Consider the following 24,927-nt stretch of genomic DNA (forward strand, 5'->3'; position numbering starts at 1 on the left):
AGAAAAGGAGGCTGAGGGGTGACCTCATTGCTCTCTACAGCTTCCTGAGGAGGGGAAGTGGAGAGGTGGGTGTTGATCTCTTCTCCCTGGGATCCAGTGATAGGATGCATGGGAATGGTTCAAAGCTATGCCAGGGGAGTTTTAGACTGGGCATTAGGAAGCATTTCTTTACCAAGAGGGTGGTCAAACACTGGAACAGGCTTCCTAGAGAGGTGGTTGATGCCCCAAGCCTGTCAGTCTTTAAGAGGCATTTAGCCAATGCCCTTAATATGCTTTAACTTGGTCAGCCCTGAATTGGTCAGGCAGTTGGACTAGATGATTGTTGCAGGTCCCTTCCAACTGAAAGTCTATTCTATTCTATGTGACTACAATTTCAGTAGAGACAAAATAATTTAAAATGCATCATTCATACAGACTGTAATTTTTAGTCAACGGAACAGAGCAAATGCAAAGCACAAAATCTTAAATAATGTCAGAATTATCTTAAATCATTATCTTAGAATTTACATAGATGTTTCAGCAACTCAAATGATGTGCTTAATATGATAACTATCAGAACAAGTATTTGACCATGAGAACTTGAAGTACTATATCTGAAGAGCAGCTGTTTTTATGTCCAGTAAGTAAATTACTTAATTTTTATGAATTTCAATATGCATATGGCAGAGGACATGATGTCTATATTCTGGTTGACTGGAAAACCTTACACATCAGAAGCTGTATAGAGAAGAGAATGATAGATGAAATATCAATAGACATTTTATCTGAGGAAAATAAAAGCAGCAAGTCATAAGGTAATCTAGTGAGAGCTTTTAAGGCTTAATGTTTCTCTTTGTTATTCTTTCTGAGTAGCGAACAAAAAGGTGATGCCTTTCTGTGGCTTATGGTCACAAAAGGGCCAGCACCTGTGATTCTCAAGGCAGCAGCCAGCAGTAAAAATATTCTAAATACATAACTGCTTTTATTGTTTTAATTTCAATACAAGACTTCACAGCAAATACAAAACTGAAATTTTGTGGGTTTTTTTTCCTTTATGCCATTATTCTTTCAAGCCTTCTTTTTCAGGTATTCATTTCTTGCCAAGTTTTTCAATTTTTTATTGCTCAATAACATCACCCTCACTAGATTTTAAATTCACAGATAAGTGTTGCCTTTTTTGTATCTGCGTTCTCTTACACGTCATTTATAACTGGCTCAGTGCAAGCTTGTCTTTTCAATTTCATTCTCTCCCTAAGGATTTTGTTCAAATAAGAGATGTATACATATATTTTAGTACCTGTGGATCCACAAAATACCCTGACTCCTTTATAGGTTGAATCTTCAGGCTCCCAGTTAACTTACTCAGTGCCAATCATGACTTGCCACCTCCTCACCACCCTCCACTGAGATGGGGAAGTGATATTTGTCACAAATGAGTGGTTTAGGCCACTTAAAGAATCACCATCAAGGATACTGTCAAAAGTGATTTTAACGGAAGTATATAAAAATGCAACTTAACAGAATTCGATGGCAAGGTTCACTCTATTACTTACCAAAACATACAAAGGAAAATTAAATTAGAATCAGATCAGAATTATTTATACAGAGAGACTAGAGAAACAAAAGGGTAAAGAGGACCCTCCCGTTGAGTCATGAGGTTCAGAATGGACCCCCTTGCTTTCTAAACTTCTCAGAGAGGAGTTTAGGTGTGGCTGAACCCAGACTTAGTCTCAGACTTGGTCAATGGTTCATGCATAAGGGAAAGGAAAAGGTACAAGGAACACAGAAATCCTCCCGTTGAGTTGTGAGGTTCAGAGAAGACCGCCTACGTCCACTCCTAGTCCTAGACATGGACAATGATTTATATCTGGTGGAAGAAATACAAAGCATAGGGAAGACCCTCCCGTTCAGTCACGAGGTTCACAGTAGACCCCCTTGCTTTCTAAACTTCTCAGAGAGGAGTTTAGGTGTGGCTAGGTCTAATCCTAGTCCCAGCCTTGGTCAACAGTTTATATCTAAAGGATTATATGTATTTAGCAGCAATCTAAGGCTCATTCACAGTTTAAGGTGGATCACAAGATTTTAGCAGCACTTAATCATGGATTAGTTTTACATAAACTGTGAACTTGAAAACCAAAGTGCTATCTCTGATTGCATATAGAGCAAGCAATAAACCTCATGGTATCTGGTTTATGAATTTTTTCTACACTCCATAGTCAAAAAGGCATGATATTAAGTACTTATTACAAAAAAGCATATGGCAGAAATAATCTGTGTCATCCATTTGACAGCTTCAGCTACGTGCATAGGTGTTGCAGCTCAGTCTCTCTAGCAAGCAGCACATTGTTTAGAAAAGCAGCAGTACAGTGCTTATCCATGCTGCGTACCACCTAGCAGCAAATGGAAAATATCTAATCCTTGCTGCTGTGGAGGGGAAAGGCATACACTTAAACAAAGCTCCAATAAATGAAAAATGAGGCAAGCTCCATAGACAAGTGCTTAACTTGAATTTGCCAGTACATTTCATAAATGGCCTTGACCAAGCAAGAAGACTATGTTGCACTGAGAGTAATTTTACTATAAAAACTGAATGAAGGGTGCAAATTTGCCCTTTAGAAAGCTGTTTTGCTGATATGTGTAATACAAAGCAGATATAGTCTAGACTTCTTAAGACCTTTTAAAACTATATGAACATAACATGAAATGTAAAAGACATTATTACATAGTATTATATATTATTCTGATCTTCATATTGATTCAGGTGTGAACAGAGGCATTTTCACAATTAATAATCAAATAGGTAGGCCTCCTAAAAGAAATAACAGAAAGAACCATAATATCTTTTATCAAAGTATTTATATTGACAACTAACTAATTAACTGGAATTACCTTATTCCATTTAAGAGCTCTTAAAAAGCTAGAAATATTGCTATTAAATAAACTAATTTCCCTTAGATAACAATAAAATTAAAGTTTAATAGTTAATTTTATTTTTTTTCTTTTCTCACAAAAGATTAAAAAGAAAATCCCTGGCAGCTGGTAATTTTTTGCTCCTATTTCCAGATTGGGTAACAGTTCCGAGATATTCTACTTGCAACCACGTTCTGTTTGATGCTGTACGTAGAAAGGACAAAAAAATCTCCCCACTATAAAAGCTTACCATTAAAGCACAAGAGAGGGCAAAGTCAGGCATTACAGAAAAACAACACAGCACAAAGGACACAATGAGACAATATCAACCATCACAACAAGCCGTAAACATAGACAACAATTGTCATTTATCATGATCATTTTTGGAGTAAACAGTATGGCAAAGTAGCTTTTTAAAGATTAAAATTAATGTGGCTGAGGTAACCTAAGAATACATACAGGTGTGAAATGAAGAACAGGAAAGGGAACAAAGGTTCTTTTTCAGAGCATCGAAAGACAAGAGCTTTATATTTCATGTGGTGGAGAAAAGGGAGCTAAGAGATACACATGGAGAGAAGAAATGGTTCACACAGGCAAAGCAATAGACTAAAAGCAGTCTGCGTATCTGTCCTTTGAATGGGAATAAGCAAAGCAAAGTTGTCTTTACTAGTAGAAAAATGAAAACCTGAACAAAAACGCCAGTTATGTAATGGGTGTATCTGTTGAAAGATGTATGTGGATAGGGGAAGATCTGTTAAAGCAGAAGGCATCAGCACATTCAGATCCAGTATGGATGCAAGAATCTATTTTTAAGGCCAGACTGAGAGGAAGGATGGTTGCATTTAAAAAATTAGAAATAAAAATTAAGGAAAAAAGTAAAGCTCTTGAAGAATGATTAAAAGCCTTATCTTGATCTTAAAAATATTAAACATCTGAACATCAGTGGTGTTACTTCAAGACCGGAATTTGGTCAGAAATAGTCTGCTCTAGCACAGGAGTATAAAACCTGTACATCATCAGTATGAAGGTAGCAGCTGAACATGTTTAAATGTAAGATTACTGAAAAATAAGCTTTGAAAGGAGGAAAATAGGAAACCAAGAATGGGGACAGTATTTGTAACATATAATGTATGGAGCAACAATAACAAGGATAACAGAAGATAAAAGTAATGTATCGCTATATAATGTTGGTGCTGTACAGTATCCCCCAATTTTATTACTAACACTGCTTCCATATTCAAGTTGAAGGATTTGTTGTAAAGCTGTCCCCTCTACCTACCTAATGCAACTTCTCTTGCACACTACTTATACTCTCACTTTTGAAAGAGGTAATGCTGCTAAAGAAGAGACTAACTCAGACAGTACCTACCTGCAAGTGTCAACGTTGTTAGGTCATGAAGCATAGATGTTCCTCCTACAACACTGTCTTTCTAGCTTTAACTCCCATCATTGTTTTTTCACTATCATTCTTAAGACAAATGTTTTTCTATGAAACTGCATTAAAGATTGCTTGGTGAATCTATAAATATGTCTAACCAAATAATTGATACACAAAGTGAGATCCTACTTGATCTCAGCTAATTGGTAGCTTCTTTCTGCACCTTTTTCCTGTTACACTGTTGGGGACATGCAGGACCTGTATCAACTCAACATGACGTATCCCACAGCTGTCAAAAACAGTATCAAATGCTATTGATGGCTAGAATTTACAGTGCATCAGAAAAAAGTGCATCTGCTATCAAATGGCATCTTATTCTCTGTTCCTTTACCCACACATTTCATAGGATCAAGGCTAAATTAATCCGTAAACTGCACAGCAAGCTCTTGGTAGAAAATCTAATTTGCAGGTACGTATTACTAAAAATTAGCAAGAACACAGTAAAGCAGAAGGTCAATTATATAGCATAATCATAAACATCTTGAGCATCACCACGGACATACACAGCACTGTTTTGGTCACTCACCTATCAATACTCTTTTTTCAAATTCCATATATGGGATGGGAGTAGAACTTTTTCCTGTCTTTTCATGTCACATTCCCAGTTCTACCCAATCTTTCAATTTTTAAGCAGTTTTCAGGACGTTATTTTTGGTTAATACCTGTGAGAACTGCTCTTTCTAGAAAATCCTGTATATGGAGTTATGGCATCTCTCCATAAATGCTGTCAAATCATGTTAACTACTTATTCTGTAAGAACTTGGAGATGACCAGCTACCTGCTGGGACAGAGATAAACAGACATAACAGCTTCTGGGCACAGGTAAATGCCACTTCCCTCAGTATTAAAAACTAAAATAAGATGCCAGAAAAACTTTTGAAAGTTAAAACCCTTTTAAGAAATGTAGAAGTAATTAAGGCCTGTAATTTTCAGTCAGTTGAAGCAGAGTCCTCTGAAGTGCAGATTACTCATAATCTGCAGCTGCAACAAAAGACCCTTGTCATTTCTACTCATTGCATTGGAAAACTTACAAAACCTTTCTCTCTGCATATAAATTTCTCCTATTGAACTTACTTAAATTGATAGGACTGATGTAGCACAGAACAGTGCAAGACTATTTCAAGATGCGTATCAACTTTTTTTTGATTCTCAGTCATTAGTAAATGCCTGCATACAGTTTTGATTTTAAATTCTAAAGATAGCTCATTTTAGAATTGTGACATGTTGTAGTAAAACAGATTTATCCAGCTGGGTCTTGAAAAACGCAGGGAGACTGCACAATCTCTCTCTTCTGGGGATATGAAGCCAAGGGGAATAATCCCTTCCCTGGATCTACCAGCTGCGCTCCTGCTAATGCAGCTGTTGCCCTCCTTTGCTGCCGGGCACACTGCTGACCTGTGGTCAGCCCTTTTCCGCAGAGCTGCTCTCCAGCCAGTTTCTCCCTTTACCTCTGATTTCTAGTCTAGCAGAAGTAGCTGACACTGCTGGCCATAAGTTGGAAATTACCAGTCTTAGAATTCAGTGTTACTAAAGGCGGGATAATTTTGCTGTTTGATAACCATTTTAAAGTGACTTTTTTTCCTCTTTTTGAATAGCATTTATACTTCCAGTGTCCCAGAATAAGGCTTGCTCCTTTGCATACCGAAGAAATTACAAAACTGTGGGAAACCTTTCTGAATGATTAGTAGGTCAATACTTTCAGTAAGTTAAGCATGCCAAGCTACCAAGTGGAGACATAAAAATTAAATACTGCCATTTGTTTGAGAAGCATAGCACAGATAACAGGATTGCAGGAAATACTGGCTTCAGGAAAGAAATTGGCAGGAAATTTTCATTTTTTAGCCAATGTCTTGACAGTTTCGATACATAGAAGTAATTCGTGAAAAAATGCTGGACAAGGAGGCTAGGAAATGAAGTGCGACCTCCTAGATCGGCTAACTATTTCTGGATCACTGCTTGAATCGCCTGCCTGCCAGAGGCTTCTGCGTACAAGAAATCCTAAGAACAGAAGAGCTGCAGTCAGACCAGGCCTATATTTAGCCTGGAATACCTTGGATAGCAGCTAAAGGAAGAGTAAAGCCATGTATTTGCCCTAAATATTCTGCTTGCCATCAGTTGTAGCTCTGAGGCCTCCTAAAACAGACTGAACCCAATTCTGTTTTAACTCCTATGACCCATTTCACTAACTCACTACAAAACATCAGTTAAGTTAGCTATTTTCCCTGAAAGCATAGGCTTTGCTTTACCAAAGATCTATGAAATGTACCGATTCTATCAGAAATGATTACAGTAAATGCTCCCAATATTTAACCTCATCCACCATATGAAACAGCCACAAGAGGCCATTGGAAGAGAGAGGAACCAAAGAATGGGAGGACTGGCAAAGCAATGAAACAGGAGTCTAATGTCTAGGTCCTGAGTTGAATGCCAGAAAAATATTGTTGAATAGCTATTTACCACAAATTCTGATGCTAATTTATTGTAGTAGTTTTCCACACTAGAACAAAAGTCTGAAAATCCCCTATTTTCCCTTCCTGTAGGATCCCGTCATCCCCGACAGTTAAAAGCAGTTAGCAGCCAGTAGTGCTCTACAGACAGCTCATGAAATCTCATGATCTTTTCTCTCTACCTTTCTCTCAGTTGTATATTTGGGAAATAGCTATTTAGATGGGATAATTGCAGTATTTTTAAGTATCTCCATAGCATCAACCTGGCTTGGTTTTCAGTGTATGAGTATATTCCATTTAAGCTTACCTTTAAGAAGGGAAACCTCCTCCTTCCACCTCTTCCTGTGCTCAGACAACAGGGCAGGGTGGTTGCTGTCTCAGTATTTTCCCTCAGGCTTATATACACCTCTGTCTTTAATGGGGTCTTAGTAGAGCCACAGCCTAATATTAAAGGGGTGGGGGAACAGACAGACAGGACCAAAAAACCAAACAACTGACAAATACACCAACCACAACACACTTGTTGCTTTACCCCAACATGCTGCTTACAGCTTGAACTGGACAGTTTCCTTCTTACCTACAGGAAGATGTTACACTTTCAGCTCTCCTATTACTCCTTTTAGGGAGTTGTTTTGGGGTGTTTTTTTTTTTTTTTTCCCCCCCCTCTTTGAACCAGGTTTGCAGAAGTTGCTGCCAAACTAGATTTAGAGCTAGCAGGAACTTTAATCTCATACCTTGAAAATATTGGGTGTGTCTTCACCGTTTCCCCTCCACTTAGTTCTCCTGTTTACGGTTCAAGATTTCGTTACTTGCCAGACACTTGCACAGACCCCCAAGACCTGTTGCTCCTCCACCCCAAAGCCGCTTGATGTCTGATCAATACATGCACATTTCAGTACCAGGAGACAAGGACATAGTATTCCTCTAAAGGCATCTTCTACCCCAGTCCACTGAAGCAGTTATTCCTTAAGCTATTCAGTTAGTCACAGGCAATAGAGCTGTGCAATTTGTTTCCTATCTGCTGTATAAACATGCATTAATGTTCTGCTAAAATACATCTGACTCTGCAGCTTACGCTGTTGTGCTGAGGGCACTGGGGTGGAGTGACTACCGCTACTCTTGGGGCAACTGACTACACTCATCTGAGAAAAAGCTATTAAAAACACAATGCATTGGGAGAGATACAGCAAGTTGAGAGCACGCAGCTGTGAAAATCCTCTGAGATCACAGAAAGATCACATGGCATAGAGGTTTTCCAGGTCAAGCTATCAAGAAACTAGGAAAGTAAAGTAGGAGGAAGAGACACCAAAAGCCCTGAAAAGGCTCAACTACCAGCAAGATTCCCCCACCCCTTCCAAACTTTTTATTGTAATCCATCTCAAAGCTTTTTATTTTTCCCCATTCTGCCAACAGCTTTAGCTGTAAGACAAGCATTTTGACCTGGGGGAGGCATGTTCCCATTAAAAACAAGGCATTATCCCTGAAGTCCGGTAGACTTCCATTTCCCGTTAGAAAGCCCTCTGCAGAGGTACAGGCTTCTCAAATGACCGGAACTGGTATCTCTCATTTGAAGACAGGTTGCTGAAAACAGGCGAGACAGGGCCCAGAAACTCTTACAGAAGACAGACCTACCTCCAGCAGTGGCCAGAAAAGAGGCCACAAAAGATGCAGGCACTTAGAATTCCATCAGTCCCTGCCCTCAGACACCCACCTTCTCAGCAGAGGAGAGCTCAGTAAGGGAAAGGAGACAGAAAAACCTCTAAATATATGGTTGAGGGGAAAGAAGGAAAAATCTATGCAATTAAATTATGCGAGCAGTCCGCATATGAAAACTTCAATACCTGATCAAGTTTGGCAATGGGCATAGGGGTTTTACACATACTTGGATTTAATTCTTGTACATCTTCCTATAAGATATGAAGTAAAGAAGCACTACAACTTATTAATTCATGTCAGCTGTGATACTCCTTAAGTGTTCTCTATGCTTTATACAGAAATCTTTCACAAACATCTAACAAAAAAAATAAAATCACTGTACAAGTTCAGTAGCAGCTATCAGTGCTTGGATGGCACTTTTTTCCATGAATGACTTTTTGCTGCTATTGTTAATTTAGGACCTGAAACTCATCCAAAACAGTAACTGATGGCTGGTGTTCTCTAAAACCAGTTGAACTTACCACATTAAAAAAAGTCTTTATTTTCAAAAATAAGACTTCTTATTGTACCTTTTATTATACCTTATAAAGATATACAAAACAGTTCAGTACTAAGACAACTACATGTTCTCCTGAGAGCTACATAGTCCTCAACAGGCATCTGCGCACACCTATGATTAATTTTAGTGAGTTTTTCCCTTATCCCAAGTTCCTGAAAACAAGGAATCCCTAAGATCTTGCCCCACCCCTCCACTTGTTCTCAACTACTCTTAGATACTACAGTTCTGTTCGTAAAAAAGTATTGCAGTCATGCAAACTGTGACTCTTCAATTTATTCTTATAATTTACTATCTTTACCTTTTAAGCCACACTGCTCTTCTAATATACTAAAAGCTGCCCTTGGTAGGAAAAAAGAAAGTGTCACCCAAAAGGGTTTCAATTCACTTTTCAGGCCAACTACATCCGTGGTTTGTGCTGGAAATGACAGCCAGCACAACAAAAATCAATTGTCACCACAGGTACTTTTTTTTTTTTCCCCCTTCCTTTTTAAACAGGCAGCCAACAACTTATTTTCCCACTGAAACAGAGTCATACAATGGCTATATATCAAATTTGAAAATGCCTCAAAATTTCAGAGTCGATGAAAGCCAGATTCTAGAGGGAGACAACATGGGTAAAAAAATATCAATACACATGATATTTTAATACAAAAATATTAGCTTTTTTCTTTTTTTTTTTTACACAAGTCAGTTTTTTTAAAATATAGAACCTTAAAAAAATGAACAAATTGCTATCCACACACTATAAACACTTTTTTGTGCTCAGTTTGATCAAGTTATCAAGTTATCAGAACAATTTAAACACCAGTCCATAGTTTAAACACTGCCTTGAAGTTTTATGAAAACTATGCCGCACTGTGCACTACCATTATATGTACAGTGTGAAGCGCCTTCTTTCAGTTTTAATACGGTAGTAGAAACTGTTCAGTTACCAGGTTCTTTGTGCAAGGATTTCACATTCTACTCATGCTCATGACAGATTTGCATTACATTTCAGTGGCACTGGTATGAGCAACCACATGTAATTCTGTGCATGTTCACTGGAAGAATGTCCATTACATGTCCTGAAATACATATTCTGGAAGTACAAGTTCTTCAGCTAGATAAAAGAAAACTTGTTATTGTTACTTTAGGGGAAATACTAGCCTGATTAGCCAGAATTTAACAATTTCTAAGCACTGAAATGAATTTTGATTTCTCAAAGTTGAATAAAAGTAAGTAACTATGACATTTTCATAGAGATGAACTATATAGCAGGTACATCTCAGGAATATTTGTAATAGCCCATTTTTTGAACCCATAGAAAGAAAAAATTTCCCTCTAAGTTGGAGGTCTTAAAAGGTCTTGTTTTAGTAGTAAATCATCCACAAGTTGCAGGCTGTTAGCCAAGTAGATTTTAGGATGATTTACTTGCATTACAGTAATTTACACAATTGAACTTTATGCATACAGTACAAAACTATGAACAAAAAGGTGAAGCAAACTTTTTTATTTATATTCAGGTAAAAACATTAACCTGATGAAGTAAATTATTGCAGATTTGAGAAATCAGCACATAAAACAGTTGGACAGAGCATTGCTTACAGGTGCTTTATCTGTGTCAAAAGACAAAGGCCGAACTGTTTCTTCCAAGCTAGTGCTGGGGGCAGGGAGGGAAGAAAGAAAGACCTACAAAAGTAACCAGGAACTTAAGAGCAAGAACAAGAAAACTGTTTACTCAAACAGGGAATGAAACAACTAATTTGTCTTTTAAAAAAAACTTTACATCAATTCGAAATGCTCTGGCCTTACCACAATACACATTGGCCAGCCCAAGCTGTTGGACTTCAACTACATGAAAGAAATAATTCTTCCCAGCCTCTAGTAAGAGGCTTTTGCTGCCTGAATCACTGTGTAAACAGCTCTAGAGCGTCGACTGGTAAAGGCTGTCGCCATTATATCCTACCACTACAGTAAAACTATGCTATAAGAAAGGTTCTAACTAGTTACAAAGGCTGAATTATATTGACAATATATATTTGATTTCAGTAAAATTTAAATTATCTTAATCAGAGAAAGAGGCATGGAGCAGTTAAATGCCCATGCTAACCAAAACATAACAATTGTTGAATGTTGCACACAAAAAGAACCAAGTGAATTGCACATCAGACAATACATGAGGATGGGTAAAATTAGAGGCAGGTGAGGGTACACAGAACTAGTCTACTAAACTAGATTCGTCAAATACATGGTGTATTTTAATTTCTGTACTTATGTACAAAAGTTGTCTTTGGAGGAAAAACTTCAGACTTAGCTAGATGGATACACACAGCCCAGTATTAAACTGCACAGCGACATTTATTGTTCCAGCCTGGAAAAACATCCCTTTTTAAATTCCACACAGCAAAGCAAGTTAAAAACTTCACTCATCAAATAAATGATAATTTAAACAAGAACTTGCTAAAGAAACCTTGTCACAACAACTTTTAGGGCCTGATCACTTTAAGTCCGTAGGGGCCTTTAATGAATATCAACCAAGTGTCTTTGTTTATAATCTGCAAGCCGTTTTTCTACAACAAGAAGGCGTAACACGTTTCCTTGACTCAGGTGATATATTTAGAAAAGAATCATGAGTTTCTCTTTTGCTGTAACAGGCAGACATTGCATTTTTCATTGTGATCAGGAAAGATGGAATGACTGCTGCCCTTCTCTTGCAGCTATCAAGAGTTTTTCACGCATTATCTCAATAGTTGAATAGTCCGGCAATTTGAGATAGTTCACACAAGTCATTACTGAGGGCAAGAAATCATCTGGATTCTCTGTAGACTCAAATGTCTTGCGTACAATTGTCAATGGAGGATTCAAACTTCGAAAGCCTATTAATGAGAAAAGACATTCAGAATAAGGTTGTTCCTCTTGAAAACCTACAGTTAACACTGTAGACATCTAACAGCGACAGAAGCATGCATCTCAGAACTGACTACTTAACCTACATTTTTAAAAGTTTAGAATATGGGTTTATAAGGCCATGTAGCAAGCTAAAAAACACCTGAAATCCCTTCTGCAGATTCATTTTTCAAGATTAATTGAAAAAAGAAATAAGCTAGACACATCTACTTTTAATTCTGTGTTCTGTATGTGTAAAAAACTTATTCCAATCACAGTATTTTTAATAGTTTGTTGGTTTCATACACATTTTCTAAGATTCTCAGAAATTATCTATGACTGTTGTACCTTATTTGTTTACTCCAGCTAAGGTTTTTATACTCCTAACCCTCAATCTGGTCTGCACTCTCTCCCCATAAGGGCTCTAAAATTTTTTTTTTTTTAAGGAGAATCAACTCTTTCTAATAATGTCAATTCTTCAACTAGAAAAAAAAACCAAACCCCAAAGAACATAAGGAATGGAACAGATGCATAAGTTCCGTTTTTACTTGCAAAGCGTTCAACTGAGAATACGGTAAAATGTGTATTCTACACTGGTCCCTAGCAAAGACAGCATATTCCTCAGTTTTCCTCACCGCCTCTCATCTAAATTCTGAAATTCAAAAGCGGGAGAAATTGAAAGTTCATCACTATGCTCGTATTGTCTCCTTTCTAGAAAAAACATTGTTTCCAGGTAGCAATGCATCATTTTGTTGTTGTCATAACTTAATGCATCTCTAGCCAAGGAATACAGTATTAAGAGTTTTCAGTTTTGTTTGAATTTTGAACTATTTTTTGCCCTTCAGTAGGTTATCTGGAAACGTAAGTTAAACCTGGAGAGTCAGTTGAATGAAATGTGATGAGATTAACACAAAGTTTAAGAACTCTACTTGAAGTCTACCCAGCCACTTCTGAAACTAGAAATGTCAAACAAGTATGAACCTCTAAAATACACAGATAAGTAATTTTTTTCCTATACTGAAATAATCCACTTATTCTGAAACGCATTAGTAACACTGATTTCATATATAGCAATATGTAATAAAACAAAACCTACCTCCTACAGGCAGTCTGGGGCTACCTGTCACAAACTGAAGGAACAGTCTTTGCTGCTCACTATCAAAGCTACTGAGAATTTCAAAGAGATACTTCACTGCTCGACTAAGGAGGGAAAAAAGCAAGCTATTATTGTTTTGTTTATAGTTAAAATAATGGCATCACATTCATATTCAGGGCAGTATGAATATTTTCAAATAAATTTCATATAAATATTTTAGCTTGAATAACAGTACAAAGTAATTTAAATATGTATTTTCTAGTGCTAATATTTATTTGTTTTTTTAAAAAAGACCAACACCATATTACCTGTCATGTGTATAACCGTGATCTGGCCTGCAACATTCCATTAAAGTCTTTGCATCCCAAGTGTCCGTTTTACTGCCGCACAAGAGCTGCTCCAACTATAAAATCAAAAAACAAAGAAGGAAGGAAGGAAATGAGTGAGTACTGTCCATTCTGACTATTATTACAGCATTCTACTTTCTGGAATGGCTTGCTGCAAAACAACCTCAGTGACCCAAAGCAATCCTCCCAAATTCTTTGAATGCAAAAGCTTCATCTCAGTGACAGCCTCGTTTGCTGAATCTAACTTTGCATACAATCCATTACCACAGGAGATGCCCTTAGAATAGAGACAGCGCTAATAAGCAATTTACACTGGACAACCAAAAATGCCTTAACTTTTTGGAAATCTCACAATTTTTAAAGAAATTTAGGGGAATGAGAAGAATAGAGTGTTTACACTTGCTTTTTAGAACCCTCAGCTCTTATTTAAAAGAAACAAAAAAAATCAATCATTAGTCAGAGATGGATCTGTCAGATAGCAGTTTTGTACTTCAATTATTTTGCCTGTTCTTTCCATGCACTTGTGCAAGCAGAGATGACAGGCTACAGCCAAAACATTAAAAGCTTCTACAGACATCCTTCTGGGATACACGAGGAGTTGTAAAGCCCCTGTCTCAAAACCAGAGGTTTGACACACCTAGCTGTTCTGTTCATGAACAAAAGAATTTTACAAGTTCTTTATAATAGTTTAGGAATGGTTTGTAAAAAGATTCAAATGGCTGGATGGCTATCTGCAACAGAACACAAGATCACCCATGCATATCCTATTAAGGAAAGGATATCTTATATCTCACACTACTCCTATGGCTTAATTTTGATCAACAGTATTAGTAGATTAGCAATAGACTAGTGTCCATACTTCAAGATTTCCAAGCAGAAGCAAGCATCCAGCCATGCCAAACAATGACAATACAGTAGAACAGCATCACATATACTACAAAATGGAGAAGTTTGGGTAAAACACTGGAGAAAGTAGAATAATCTGCCATTTTTACTAGCCTTAAATGTGTTGCAGAAAAAAAGGTGATGGTACTCTTTGAAAGTAGTACCAACAGAGAGGCATGAAGCATCACTATGAGCAGTTACAGATCTCAGCTTTAAGAGACTTACACTGCAAAGCACCAAGAACAAAAAAGTAATGCAAAGGCTTGGCTAACACACTGCTTCAGAGCATGCTTAACATTTCTTCATGAAGTCAAAGGTGTAAGTTTATGAAGGTAAACAAACCCTTCAAAGTACAGTCTTCAAATAAACTCCCTAAAGGCAGAGTAGTAAAACATTCTCTCCTCTAGCCCAGACAACCTAGTTGTGTCTCAATTCAGTCCACTTAAGAATGCAAGAATTTTACAAGGAAATTCATACAGCGGGTGGTAATAACAAGGCAAGACCAACTATCCTTACTCTTCACCCCTTCATCTGAATCTCCTCTTACTGTCTAAAGCTTTGTTAAAGAGCTCACTACCTTTTTTTATAGAACATCCAGGTAGCATCCCACTTCTATAGCTGTAAGAGGTACTGCAATAGAAGGAATTAAAGTATCCATAACAATACAGACAGCCTGCATATGTAAATGTAAGCACTTTTCTCAGAAAAGCTGGATACACTCAATTTTAAAGAAAATGGAGATGTTCATAACAAAAGCATCAACTAAATGACCACCAAACACAGAAATCTTTAAGTATGCAATTTAAAGGACACTAAGTTTTACTAATATGCATCAGAAATGTAATGTAATTGGACTGTCACAACTGCACTACATCCAGTGCATTCCTAGGTTCAGTCCATACGTATAAGATATAAGGTTATAAAAGCATCAGTAAAAACAGGTTTACCAACCTCCTCAGGATAGAAGTACTGAAGATGACTGAGGGGAAAGACTGATTCAAATCCATCTCTGAATGAGTCAAACTGTCTGGCAACACCTTCATTTAGTGCCCAGAATATAACCAACTGCAGGCAAGAAAATAAAAAAGGAAAAAAGTCATTTGAACAAAGGAAGCATGGAATGATCACTACTGTACAAAAGACTACAGCTGTAGAAAAAACCTCTACAGAAGCATAGCCATATGCTCACTGTAGTTGTGGCAGAGTTGGAACTTTGATTCATGGAGGTGCTCTACAGAATTGCCTCATTCTGCCTTAATTCATCAGCTCATACTGCTGCACGTGTGCCAAGTGCAGTGCTGCTCCAATGCAACAGACACAGAATTTGTTGCATTTTTTCTTTACAACTTTCTCACGTAGTCTGTCATTGCAAATTAGCAAAAGTCATTTGGAGTTCAAACAACGCCGTATTTAGAACAACCAAAGCATGTAACCCATGCAGAGTTTAAACAACTTATTTACCTTTATTTTTGATAAAGCAAGGTTAATACCTGGAATTCAGAATAGCTGGTTAAACTGATCCTATTTAAGAAAATATTTTAAAACAAATCTAAACATCTATTAGATATTTTTAAAAGCCTAACCTAGACGTTCTCTCTGGACACTGATATCCATTTAAAATTCAGTAACTGAAACTGAAATCCTTAGGGCTTCATTGGTAGTATTATAATAGTTTCTCCCATGGAAACGTATGGGTCCCTTTTCTAATACATAGTTACAAAAAGTAATTTTAGACTTTTTGTTATATTAAACAGCTTAATATTATAAGAATATATGGGGCAAAAAGAAATAACTACATTTCATGTTACCGGGATTTGGTAAGAATCATAAGGCAAAAGACAATGAGACAGTAGTCTAGGCTTTTTGTGTGTATTTTTTTGTTTTGTTTTTGTATCTGCAGTTATCCTCTGAGGATTAAATTCACCTTCCAAACTGGAGAGCACATACTGAAACAATAATCACTGCAGGGGAGGGAAGGGGACATGACAAACAATATCACATTTCTTTTAAATCTCCTGCAGCCAGTATTTCTCCACTAAATTAAAAAATATATTATACATGGCAGATTGCATGCCAAGTTCAGATTCTTTTGTCAGTTAGTGCTACTGATGATTGCACTTGCTGTGGCTACCCTCAACTCCAGCAAGAAATGAAGGCTAGTTGTAAAAGATGTGTTGTCAACACACAGGCACTAGTTTTTAAATGTGTTAAAAGCTCTGACCTGGAACGTTGAGAAAAGCTTTAAAGACATCTAAGGATGTATCTGAATATGATTAAAAACCTCACTGATACTGCTGGACTCCTGAAGCAAGTATTTAACCCTGTCCCAGTAATTGAAGAGTTACTTGTTCCATAAAGCTCTCAGATATGAAAGCCTAGTAGGATCTGTTGATAAGCTTTCCTACAGAAGAGTCAGGCATTGAATTTCAGGTAAGATACATACCCCTACTTTCACATGTCAGGTTGTAATACCGAAGCACAAGCTGGTAAGCACCAGCAGCACAGAAGGCTGTTCTATTGCATTCTACAACGTAGAATATTCTATGGCTATTCTAGCAGCAGAGTTGCCGACTTAGAATTGTGATTACTTTTTATGACCAGGATTGTGTAGCAAAATTAAGCTGCACTGTATTCGTATGGATTCAAAGAGGAAATTAAATTGTTAGGCAAAAGACTGCACTCAGGAAACTTTTTCTCCACAAACTTAGAACAAGCAAGTTGGTCCCTTTCTTTACGGGGCGGGGGGGGAAGGGCAGGCAGTGGGGAGAGGATAAAGTCTTTCACTATACTGCAGCTGAAATAGTTCTACCTTCTGATAAAAGGTAGCTCCTCTGGGAACCATGGTTGGGGGAAAAAAGGGAGATGGAGGGTAGAAGGACATGACTGCAGAAGAGGACAAAGAGTAACAGCAGGATATTCTAGCTTTATAAACTACTCTTCATGGCAATCGACATACAAGATTTTAATGAAAATGGTATTTTCAAGAGCAGGGCAGCTGACCTACAGGGAGCTGTACTGGCTAGCAGATAAATTAAATACACTGTGTTTCTAAATTACAATTCATCATAGTTGTGATACAGAGGACACTAATTTTCTCTCTGAAATCTTTTCCATTTCCTTGACATCAAGTCTGTAATGCTAATCACTGGGATCTAGCTTAAAGTCTCCTCTCTAAGGCAGGAATAGAAAGACAAGGATAGAAAAAACTACACAGGTGTCCTTTGAAGAAAATAGTCCCACAGGTTGTTTAGAAAGAAGCAGAAAGCATGCTTCCTGTAGTGATCTGCTTTTCATTTACAATGCCAGAGGCCTGCAACAGGACAACTACAGGATATCAGAGATGTCTGCAAGCTGTTCTCAGCATATCAGATACCTGACTCATGTTACCTAGAAGAAAAAACTGACTAAACTGCACAAAAATCAGACTTGAAAGCAACCTTGCTCAGCTTTCCTCAGTAAACAGAGGCTGCAGATGCTATTTCTATCAAACTGTGGTTGTTGGCATTGCCCATCTGTAAGTCTGCAAACAGCTTCATAAAATTAAATATATTTGGATATATATGATTCTTGACTAGCAGAACAAATAAAGATATGAGAACTGGATACGTGCATAACAGCTTGAATCTGGAAGATGAACAGCAACTGCTCAATATTCAGTTGTCAGGATTATGGAATAACTTTGCAAAGTTCTCAGTTAATATCCAGGAGCTTATATGCCCCTTACTGAATCACTTCTACCAAAATGTCAGATATGTTACTCAGTGTTTGAAAATCTTAACAGTCCTCAGAGTGAAACTGGCAGCAGACTAACCTGTCAGCAAATGCATTATTTAGGAATTGGAATAATGGCTTTTTCATGATGCAAGCAATCATTCTTACCTCCATCCCACTCATGACTTCATGTGATAATATTGCATTCTTCCTTCCTTTCCTCATCTCTTTTCCAGGCTGTTTTTAACCTATTTCCTTTAATACTTCCTTATGCAGAAACAGTTTCCTACCTTTGTTCAGCAGTATCACCCTTTTGTTTTTCTAGGTTTTATGTCCCTTCTGACATAGGAAGAAATCAATATGCAGGTGTACTGACAACTTATTATGGCACTGTTCATTCTGTTCCTTAATTACTTTTTTATGGTTGTGGGTTTTGTTTGTTTTCGTGGGTTTTTGGGTTTTGACTCACAACTGACCTGATGTTTTCTTAAGTCTAACTCAAAAAAATTTCACTATTATTATAGCAGTTCAAAGCCCACTGAACTGTGGGTACTAAATCACTATTGCAAACAAATTCATTATCATACTCAAATGTGGGAATGGGTTAAAAGATTCTGAAAGTCCAAAGCTCAAACTACTCCACTTACTACAACACTTTTTAATCCAAAACCCCATACTTCTGACAACTTCATTATGTATAAACCAGACTTTTTTGCATTATAAAATTTTCAAGTCGGGTGCACTGACTAGTATTCAGTTTTTCTGTAGTAATAAACTAGTACAGAACAGAAGCAATCAGTAGGAAAATTATTGCTGTGTCCAGTTCACAAGAATGAACTGAAATATATATGGAAACAAGCCACTTAGGAGCAAGGTGAGGAAGAATAAAGTAAGTTTCAGTCCTAGCTTTGCTTTTACGTACTCTGAGATACTCCTCTAAATTGTGGATGGTGACTGGTGTATCTTTTCCCCCTTTTTTCAGTTCTATATTAGGAAACCCAGGAAGTGTGAAGTCCAGCCCTAGATCTTCCACTGAGCAGCCATTCATAGTCAGAGCCTCCAATGCATACTGTAGACTTTCTTTGGTCTAAAAAATTGGAAGCGAAAACCAGTGAGAACAATTCATTCACATTAACTTATGCAAAAGTTACGACCTCTAAAGCAGTTTTGACTAAATAATAAATATTCTTACAGAAACGTTATTAATACTGTACTCCTTGCTTTCCTTCTATATTTTTCATCCATAACAGTAAACAAAGACAAACCAAATAAATTACCTTAATGGGCAAACTTTAAGGATGATAACAGTACACTTTTTTCTAGCAATTTTGGAATTACTTTGACTTCTTGCATGCTATTTATTTAGAAACTACTATTGCAAGAGGAGATGTGTAATATGCTAAGGCTCTTAGGCTATGTATTGTCCTTGGAATAGTTAATGGCATTCATATTTGGCATGCATACTGACATTTTTCAGCTTTCATCCACCACGTTTCAGATTTTTCAAACTCTTATTGGGAAATTAAAAGAGGTGATCAAGGAGAGAGAGAGAGACAGTGAGGTGAAGAGGAACAAAGGCCCACAAGCTTGCAATAACTTCACTAGTAACAAAGCAGATTTATTAAGAGTATAAGTTAGGTTATCACCACCTAACATTTATAACATTGGATGCTAGAAAGAGCACACATGCCAAAGACCTTTTATCACTACTCTGCAACAGTGAATGGTACTGTTTTTAGCTGAGTGGATATCCTTGAAAAATTAAAACTCTTTTGTATCTACAGAATAACCTACATGGTCACATATGAAGCCAGTTTAAACCAGTTCTGCATACAGCTTTCAGTGGGGGAGGAAAAAACCCCACAAAAGGCACTCCTTAAGAAAACCTGAAAATTTTACTAAACCAACTAATAAAAAAAGCTAAGCCTTTTGAACGTTCAAAAATCAAGCACAGATTTTTCCACCATCCCCCCCCCCAATAAAGTTGGTTAGTCTTTTCAAAGTGAACCAAAAAGAGAAGTTACCTTAGGCAAACATCTGAGAGTTTTGGCCATTTCTAGCCTATGTTTAATCACACAGAAGAATCCCATAATAGATTTCTAATGTTAGAGTCTACATTACGAAAAGACTGTGTTATAATTACTAGCCAATGATTTAATAACGTTAAAACTACTCCTTTTATTAGAATGAAGTCATTATCACTATTCTCATCAGTATTAAGCACTATCATACATGCTCAATTACAGCTATTTCTTAAAATCCAAACGTGTGAAAACGCACTCTTACATTCTTAGGGTTATTTCCCCACCTGTGTTTTGTCCTGTTCAAGTCTTTTCTTTTGTCTTACAATATCTTCAAGGTGATAAATTGATTTGGCTACTACTGGATCAATGCTGAACAAGTCATGCGATGTCAAGGAAGTTTCCTGTCGTAACATCCATTTATAAAAAGGAAGTCCAAGAGGAAGGTCCACCTGGAAATCAAAACTTTGTTTAGTATTGAATTGTCTTCCAACACTATATCTTTTGCTATTTTATCTCTTGACTAGATCTAGAATACTATTTACTAATTCATAATTCTGGCACATACCAAAAGACCATGTCTGAGAGTTTTCACCTGAGAAATTTACAGTCAAGAAGACACAACCAACTGCCTAGGGCATATACATTAGAGCAATCAGCAAGCTAGCAGCTAGAATAATAAGCCCAAAATGATCTTGAAAGAAGATTGGAGAGAGATTGCAACACACAGCAGGCAATGGCTTTTCATTTTTTCCACTATGGTCTCAAAAGCCACTGTAAAGATCTTCAAAATACACTACCCTTTCCCTCTCCAAAGCTCAGCTGCATCTCCCTCCCTCCCCCCCACCCAAACTGCTAGGGCTGAAAATAATTCCATGCAACTCTTAATGCTATTTTTTTCCCCCAACACAGTCAGAACAAGAATTTTCATTTAACCCTTCAGAATCACATTTTCCATTTTATTCTCACCAGTCTAAAATCCATGATTGCCTTGGCCATTAGTTTCCCCAGAAAGCGGAACTTCATTTTAACTTTTGCGATGTGAGCTGGCTTGGCTGTTCTACCAAAAGGAAGTGCAAAAAGGCCTTGAAGATTATGGATGTACTTGGTACCTTCCTGGCTTCCTGTTGAGAAAGAAAGAAAAAAGTTCAATACATACACTGCTAGTTTCATTCCAGATGCAAGTTTGAAAGCGGTTATCAGACAACCATAACATAAAGCTTCTTATAAAATTAAAAACCTACAAAGATAATCACACACTATCATGAGGCATATTATCTGACCACAAACTAAGGTGGTCTTTCAATCAAAGCTATTCATGTAATTCAAGTCAACTTAGAATCAATTCAATATTAGATCAATATTGATAGTGTAGGTAGTAAAACATTTACCTTTTGGATTAGCTAATGTCACTTCTTCTCCCCTCCAAAGGCCTAAGTCTGCTCTCTGTAGTTCCTGAGATACAAGTGCATAGAACTCTAGCGTGGGGCCTAGGCCTGTGCCAACCTTCAGGGGAGGGAGGGTGCAGGGAAAGGAGGGGGAATGAGATAGATAAATAAATAAATAAATGAGTCCATTAGGTCAGTCTGAATATCAGAATCTTTACTTAGTCTGAGAAATATAGCACATTATTGGCTATAAAGAAGACTGCATTGCAAAAAGCGTCTAGAGAACCTAAACACGCTAACATTTACAATACGACTGAAACAGCCTGGAAAGACCACATATCAGAGGGAATGATAGTGGAATAAAAGTATTAACCACCTAATGATCATATTATAGAAGAAAAACACACAGTTGTTTGCTTAGAGAAAAAACGTGCTCTGCAGAGTAAGACTGATTATGAAATTTAGTAGATCAGGAAGAGTTTCTCCTAGCAACTAAAAGTCACAACCAAGTGGATTAGGGATAATTAATAGATAAAATTTTGTGGCACCAGCAATGGGAAGGACCAAGAGTCTGACCAAGTCATTCTATGAAAGTTGTAGCTTGTTTGTATTAAATCTTCAGTAAAAAGGGGTTAAATTAGACTACATTGATATTACTTACTTCATTCTCATACTGGATTTCCAACATGGCTCTTGAACTGCCTAGATCCTGCATCACAGATTCTGCCTGTTTCAACAGCTCATCTCTGTTCACAGTGCGCTACACATTAGAGAAGTTTTAAGTAGTGAAATAATGTCTGTAAGTCCCAGCTCCCAAGGCAGTTACAACAGGAAAAAAATTAGTTATGCAAGTTTTTCCACCCCATGCTAACAGTTCCACAGTTCAACAATTTGTAAGCTTATACTTTGATAAAAATAATTCTTGCTTCTATATGAGAATTGACTAGAATTAAAGTGTTCAATAGAAAATGAAAAACCAATGCCTTACATTTGTATTAGTATAATAGGTACTACTCTTGCCAAGAATCTGGCAGTAGGACTGTAACATAGCAGAGAAGTGTTGTCATGTGATGTTACATACCTCAAACTAATACGTGGAGAAGAAAACACAGAATAAAGATGCCAAAATCCAGCAACCTAAAGGAATAATGTTATACCCTGCCCTTGCGGGTTCTCTAGTAGGGAAAGTGGCAGGTTTCAAAAAAACCAAAACAAAACACACCCCCAAAACCAAAACCCCACACCACAACAGCACTGGGATTCCTACATGTTGGAAGCTATATTCTAGCTGAAATAGATTCTCAAGTCTCTTGTCTTTTTTTCCCCCAGAGGTATTCAAAAGCATATAGCAGATCTATACTACACAGCAGATCTTAGTTTAAGATAACATCTCTCCAGACTCAAGGCAGACACCCAAGACTCCCTCAATTTAAAACAGTCACAGCTTAGCTTTATGTTGTGACAGGAGATTTAATACTCTCCCAGAATACAAAGACAATATTTTTGTTTATTCAGGTAACACTTACAGGTCTAAATCCTATTGCTTGGATTATTCTGAAATTCTACATAAAGCGAAACAGAGGTACAGAGGTTTACACGCTAATATATGGAAATATCACTAACGTAACTGAAAACCTGAAGTTCATTCTTGGGAGTATAGTTTCAGAAATTATGTAAAGACTCCAATTCAAAATTAAGCAGGATGTGAGAAAGCAATGTAGCATACTCTAGCCCCTTCTGCTACCTAGTGGCAGACACCTAGAAGACACTGTGCTTTCTACTCAGGGGCTTTTAAATGAATAAAAACGAACCTCCCCTTCATCAGTATATTACCAAAACTTGAAGTTTTACAAATAAATCTTGCTTACAGTGATATTCTTAAAGACAATACAGAAATAAACAGATCATTCATTCCATTTTTAAACAAGATATACCTACTTTTTTCCTGTCCAGTCGCGGTGCCACTCTGCTATCCTGAGAATCTGATTGATTGATTTCTGGATTAGTATCCAGCAGTCTTTGCATGGCTCGATCACGATCAAAAGCAGTTACATAAAACAGCATTTGACGGGTATCAAATGGAAAGAAAAATGGGCTGTAAAGAGCATTGGATTAGTCAGCTAGGTTCCAACTAGCATCTACGACTATAGTTTCGTTTAAAACACAATAGAAGTGTAGTATGCCTGAAATTAGTGCTTTGTGAAAGCAGCCTCCAAAGGAAGCCTTCCAGAACACATTTAAGTTTTAGTTACAATGCTTATGAGCAAGAGTCTAGAGATGGACTTCAATATAGGAAGGAACCACAGAAATTCCAGAAACGCCTAACTCTTCCAGAAAAATAACTCAAAATACTTGAATGCCTTGGCTATGCAAAGTTTATATCTGAAAATAGATATTCTTTCACTTGCTCACACCTGTTTTACAATCAGTAAATCTAACAGATCAGAGATTTTAAAAGCTGGCTCAAGCTCCCATATCTGGGATGGGGGGTGAGAACCTGCCTAAAGCAGCACCAGCATTCTACATTCCACCATTTTCAAAAACCACTTTAAATAATCTGTGAAAGACTACCAGAGAAACTTCTTACTTTATCAGTTCTACTCTTCTCAAAGCCATGTGTACATTAACAGTGTAGTCCTCCACTAACATTTAAGTGAAAAGGCAGTTTTACGGAACAAATACTGCTACAGATGTTTGTGTAAGAATATACATTCATACTCATCATTTGTTATCTGGAAAGTTTATGAAGAAATTTAGAGATCTTATTTTAAAAATGAAAAACCAAATAGTTTCTCTAGAGTACATACTTCCAATCAATTGTCACCAATGTTGCTTCAATTAACACACTTGAAAAAATCCAGGAATGTCAACTCTGATTCCTCATTCTTTCAAGTGCAAGAGTTTTACAGCTTATACTCTGTATCAAGATACTACAAAGTACTACGAATATAGCTTTATAAAAATTATTTTATCAGTATTATAAAAATACTTCCTTTGTACCATATTGAATATGCTAAGACAAATGTAGTGGTATGACAAAAATGCCATTAAGCAGTTTAACAGGAGAAAAAAATTATCTGAATGATCAAGTACTATTATTTCAATGAGAAAACTTCAAATTGCTCAGAAACTCCTCTAAGAAGTGGTCCAAATTTTGCACCTAGTCTATCCCTCCATATTTGGGGTGGTCCCCTAGCACTTTCAAAAGCCTTTAACATACGATGCATCTGGGCTGCCCTGCCAAGAGGCCTACTGAAGTCAAATTAGAAATACTGTACGGTAAGTCATTCATACCATGTTTTTCCAAGTTCTGTCAGCCAAGTTGGTATGTTTCCTGTCATAATTACCAAAGGATCCTGAAGCTGCCTGTTTGCTTTTGCTGTCAGTTTGCTGTTGATGAACTCTGAGGTTGGAATTATCTCCTTGCAGATTGCATTCTGTGTTAAATAAAAACAATGTACTTCTAGTTAAAAGAAATGCTGGAAGAAATACCAAGCCTTTGTTAAAAGGTTTTTTTATGCTTCTAATTTGCTTATCACAAGGAAAAAAAAGACTTTCATCATCACTTTGGTCATACAGAGTCTAAGACATGAAAGAAAGACTGAGTTTCTATTTTGTTATTCAT

General features: G+C 37.1%; 1 protein-coding gene across 1 annotated transcript in view; it reads right to left on the reverse strand.

Annotated features, from left to right (window-relative positions):
• Nucleotides 1-9,888: 9,888 nt before the first annotated feature.
• The window catches only part of TRIP12 (thyroid hormone receptor interactor 12), an 81,745-nt gene continuing 66,706 nt past the window's right edge, over nucleotides 9,889-24,927 (reverse strand). The window contains exons 33-43 of the mRNA XM_059822794.1: nucleotides 24,597-24,739; nucleotides 23,241-23,397; nucleotides 21,964-22,062; nucleotides 21,306-21,420; nucleotides 20,884-21,038; nucleotides 20,202-20,366; nucleotides 18,816-18,980; nucleotides 15,134-15,247; nucleotides 13,259-13,353; nucleotides 12,951-13,054; nucleotides 9,889-11,844 (exon numbers count right to left, since the gene is read on the reverse strand). Of these exons, the coding sequence (XP_059678777.1) occupies nucleotides 11,648-11,844; nucleotides 12,951-13,054; nucleotides 13,259-13,353; nucleotides 15,134-15,247; nucleotides 18,816-18,980; nucleotides 20,202-20,366; nucleotides 20,884-21,038; nucleotides 21,306-21,420; nucleotides 21,964-22,062; nucleotides 23,241-23,397; nucleotides 24,597-24,739 (1,509 nt within the window). The 3' untranslated portion in view covers nucleotides 9,889-11,647. The remainder of the gene's footprint in view (nucleotides 11,845-12,950; nucleotides 13,055-13,258; nucleotides 13,354-15,133; nucleotides 15,248-18,815; nucleotides 18,981-20,201; nucleotides 20,367-20,883; nucleotides 21,039-21,305; nucleotides 21,421-21,963; nucleotides 22,063-23,240; nucleotides 23,398-24,596; nucleotides 24,740-24,927) is intronic.

This window comes from Gavia stellata, chromosome 11 (assembly GCF_030936135.1).
Source record: "Gavia stellata isolate bGavSte3 chromosome 11, bGavSte3.hap2, whole genome shotgun sequence".
NCBI lineage: Eukaryota > Metazoa > Chordata > Aves > Gaviiformes > Gaviidae > Gavia > Gavia stellata.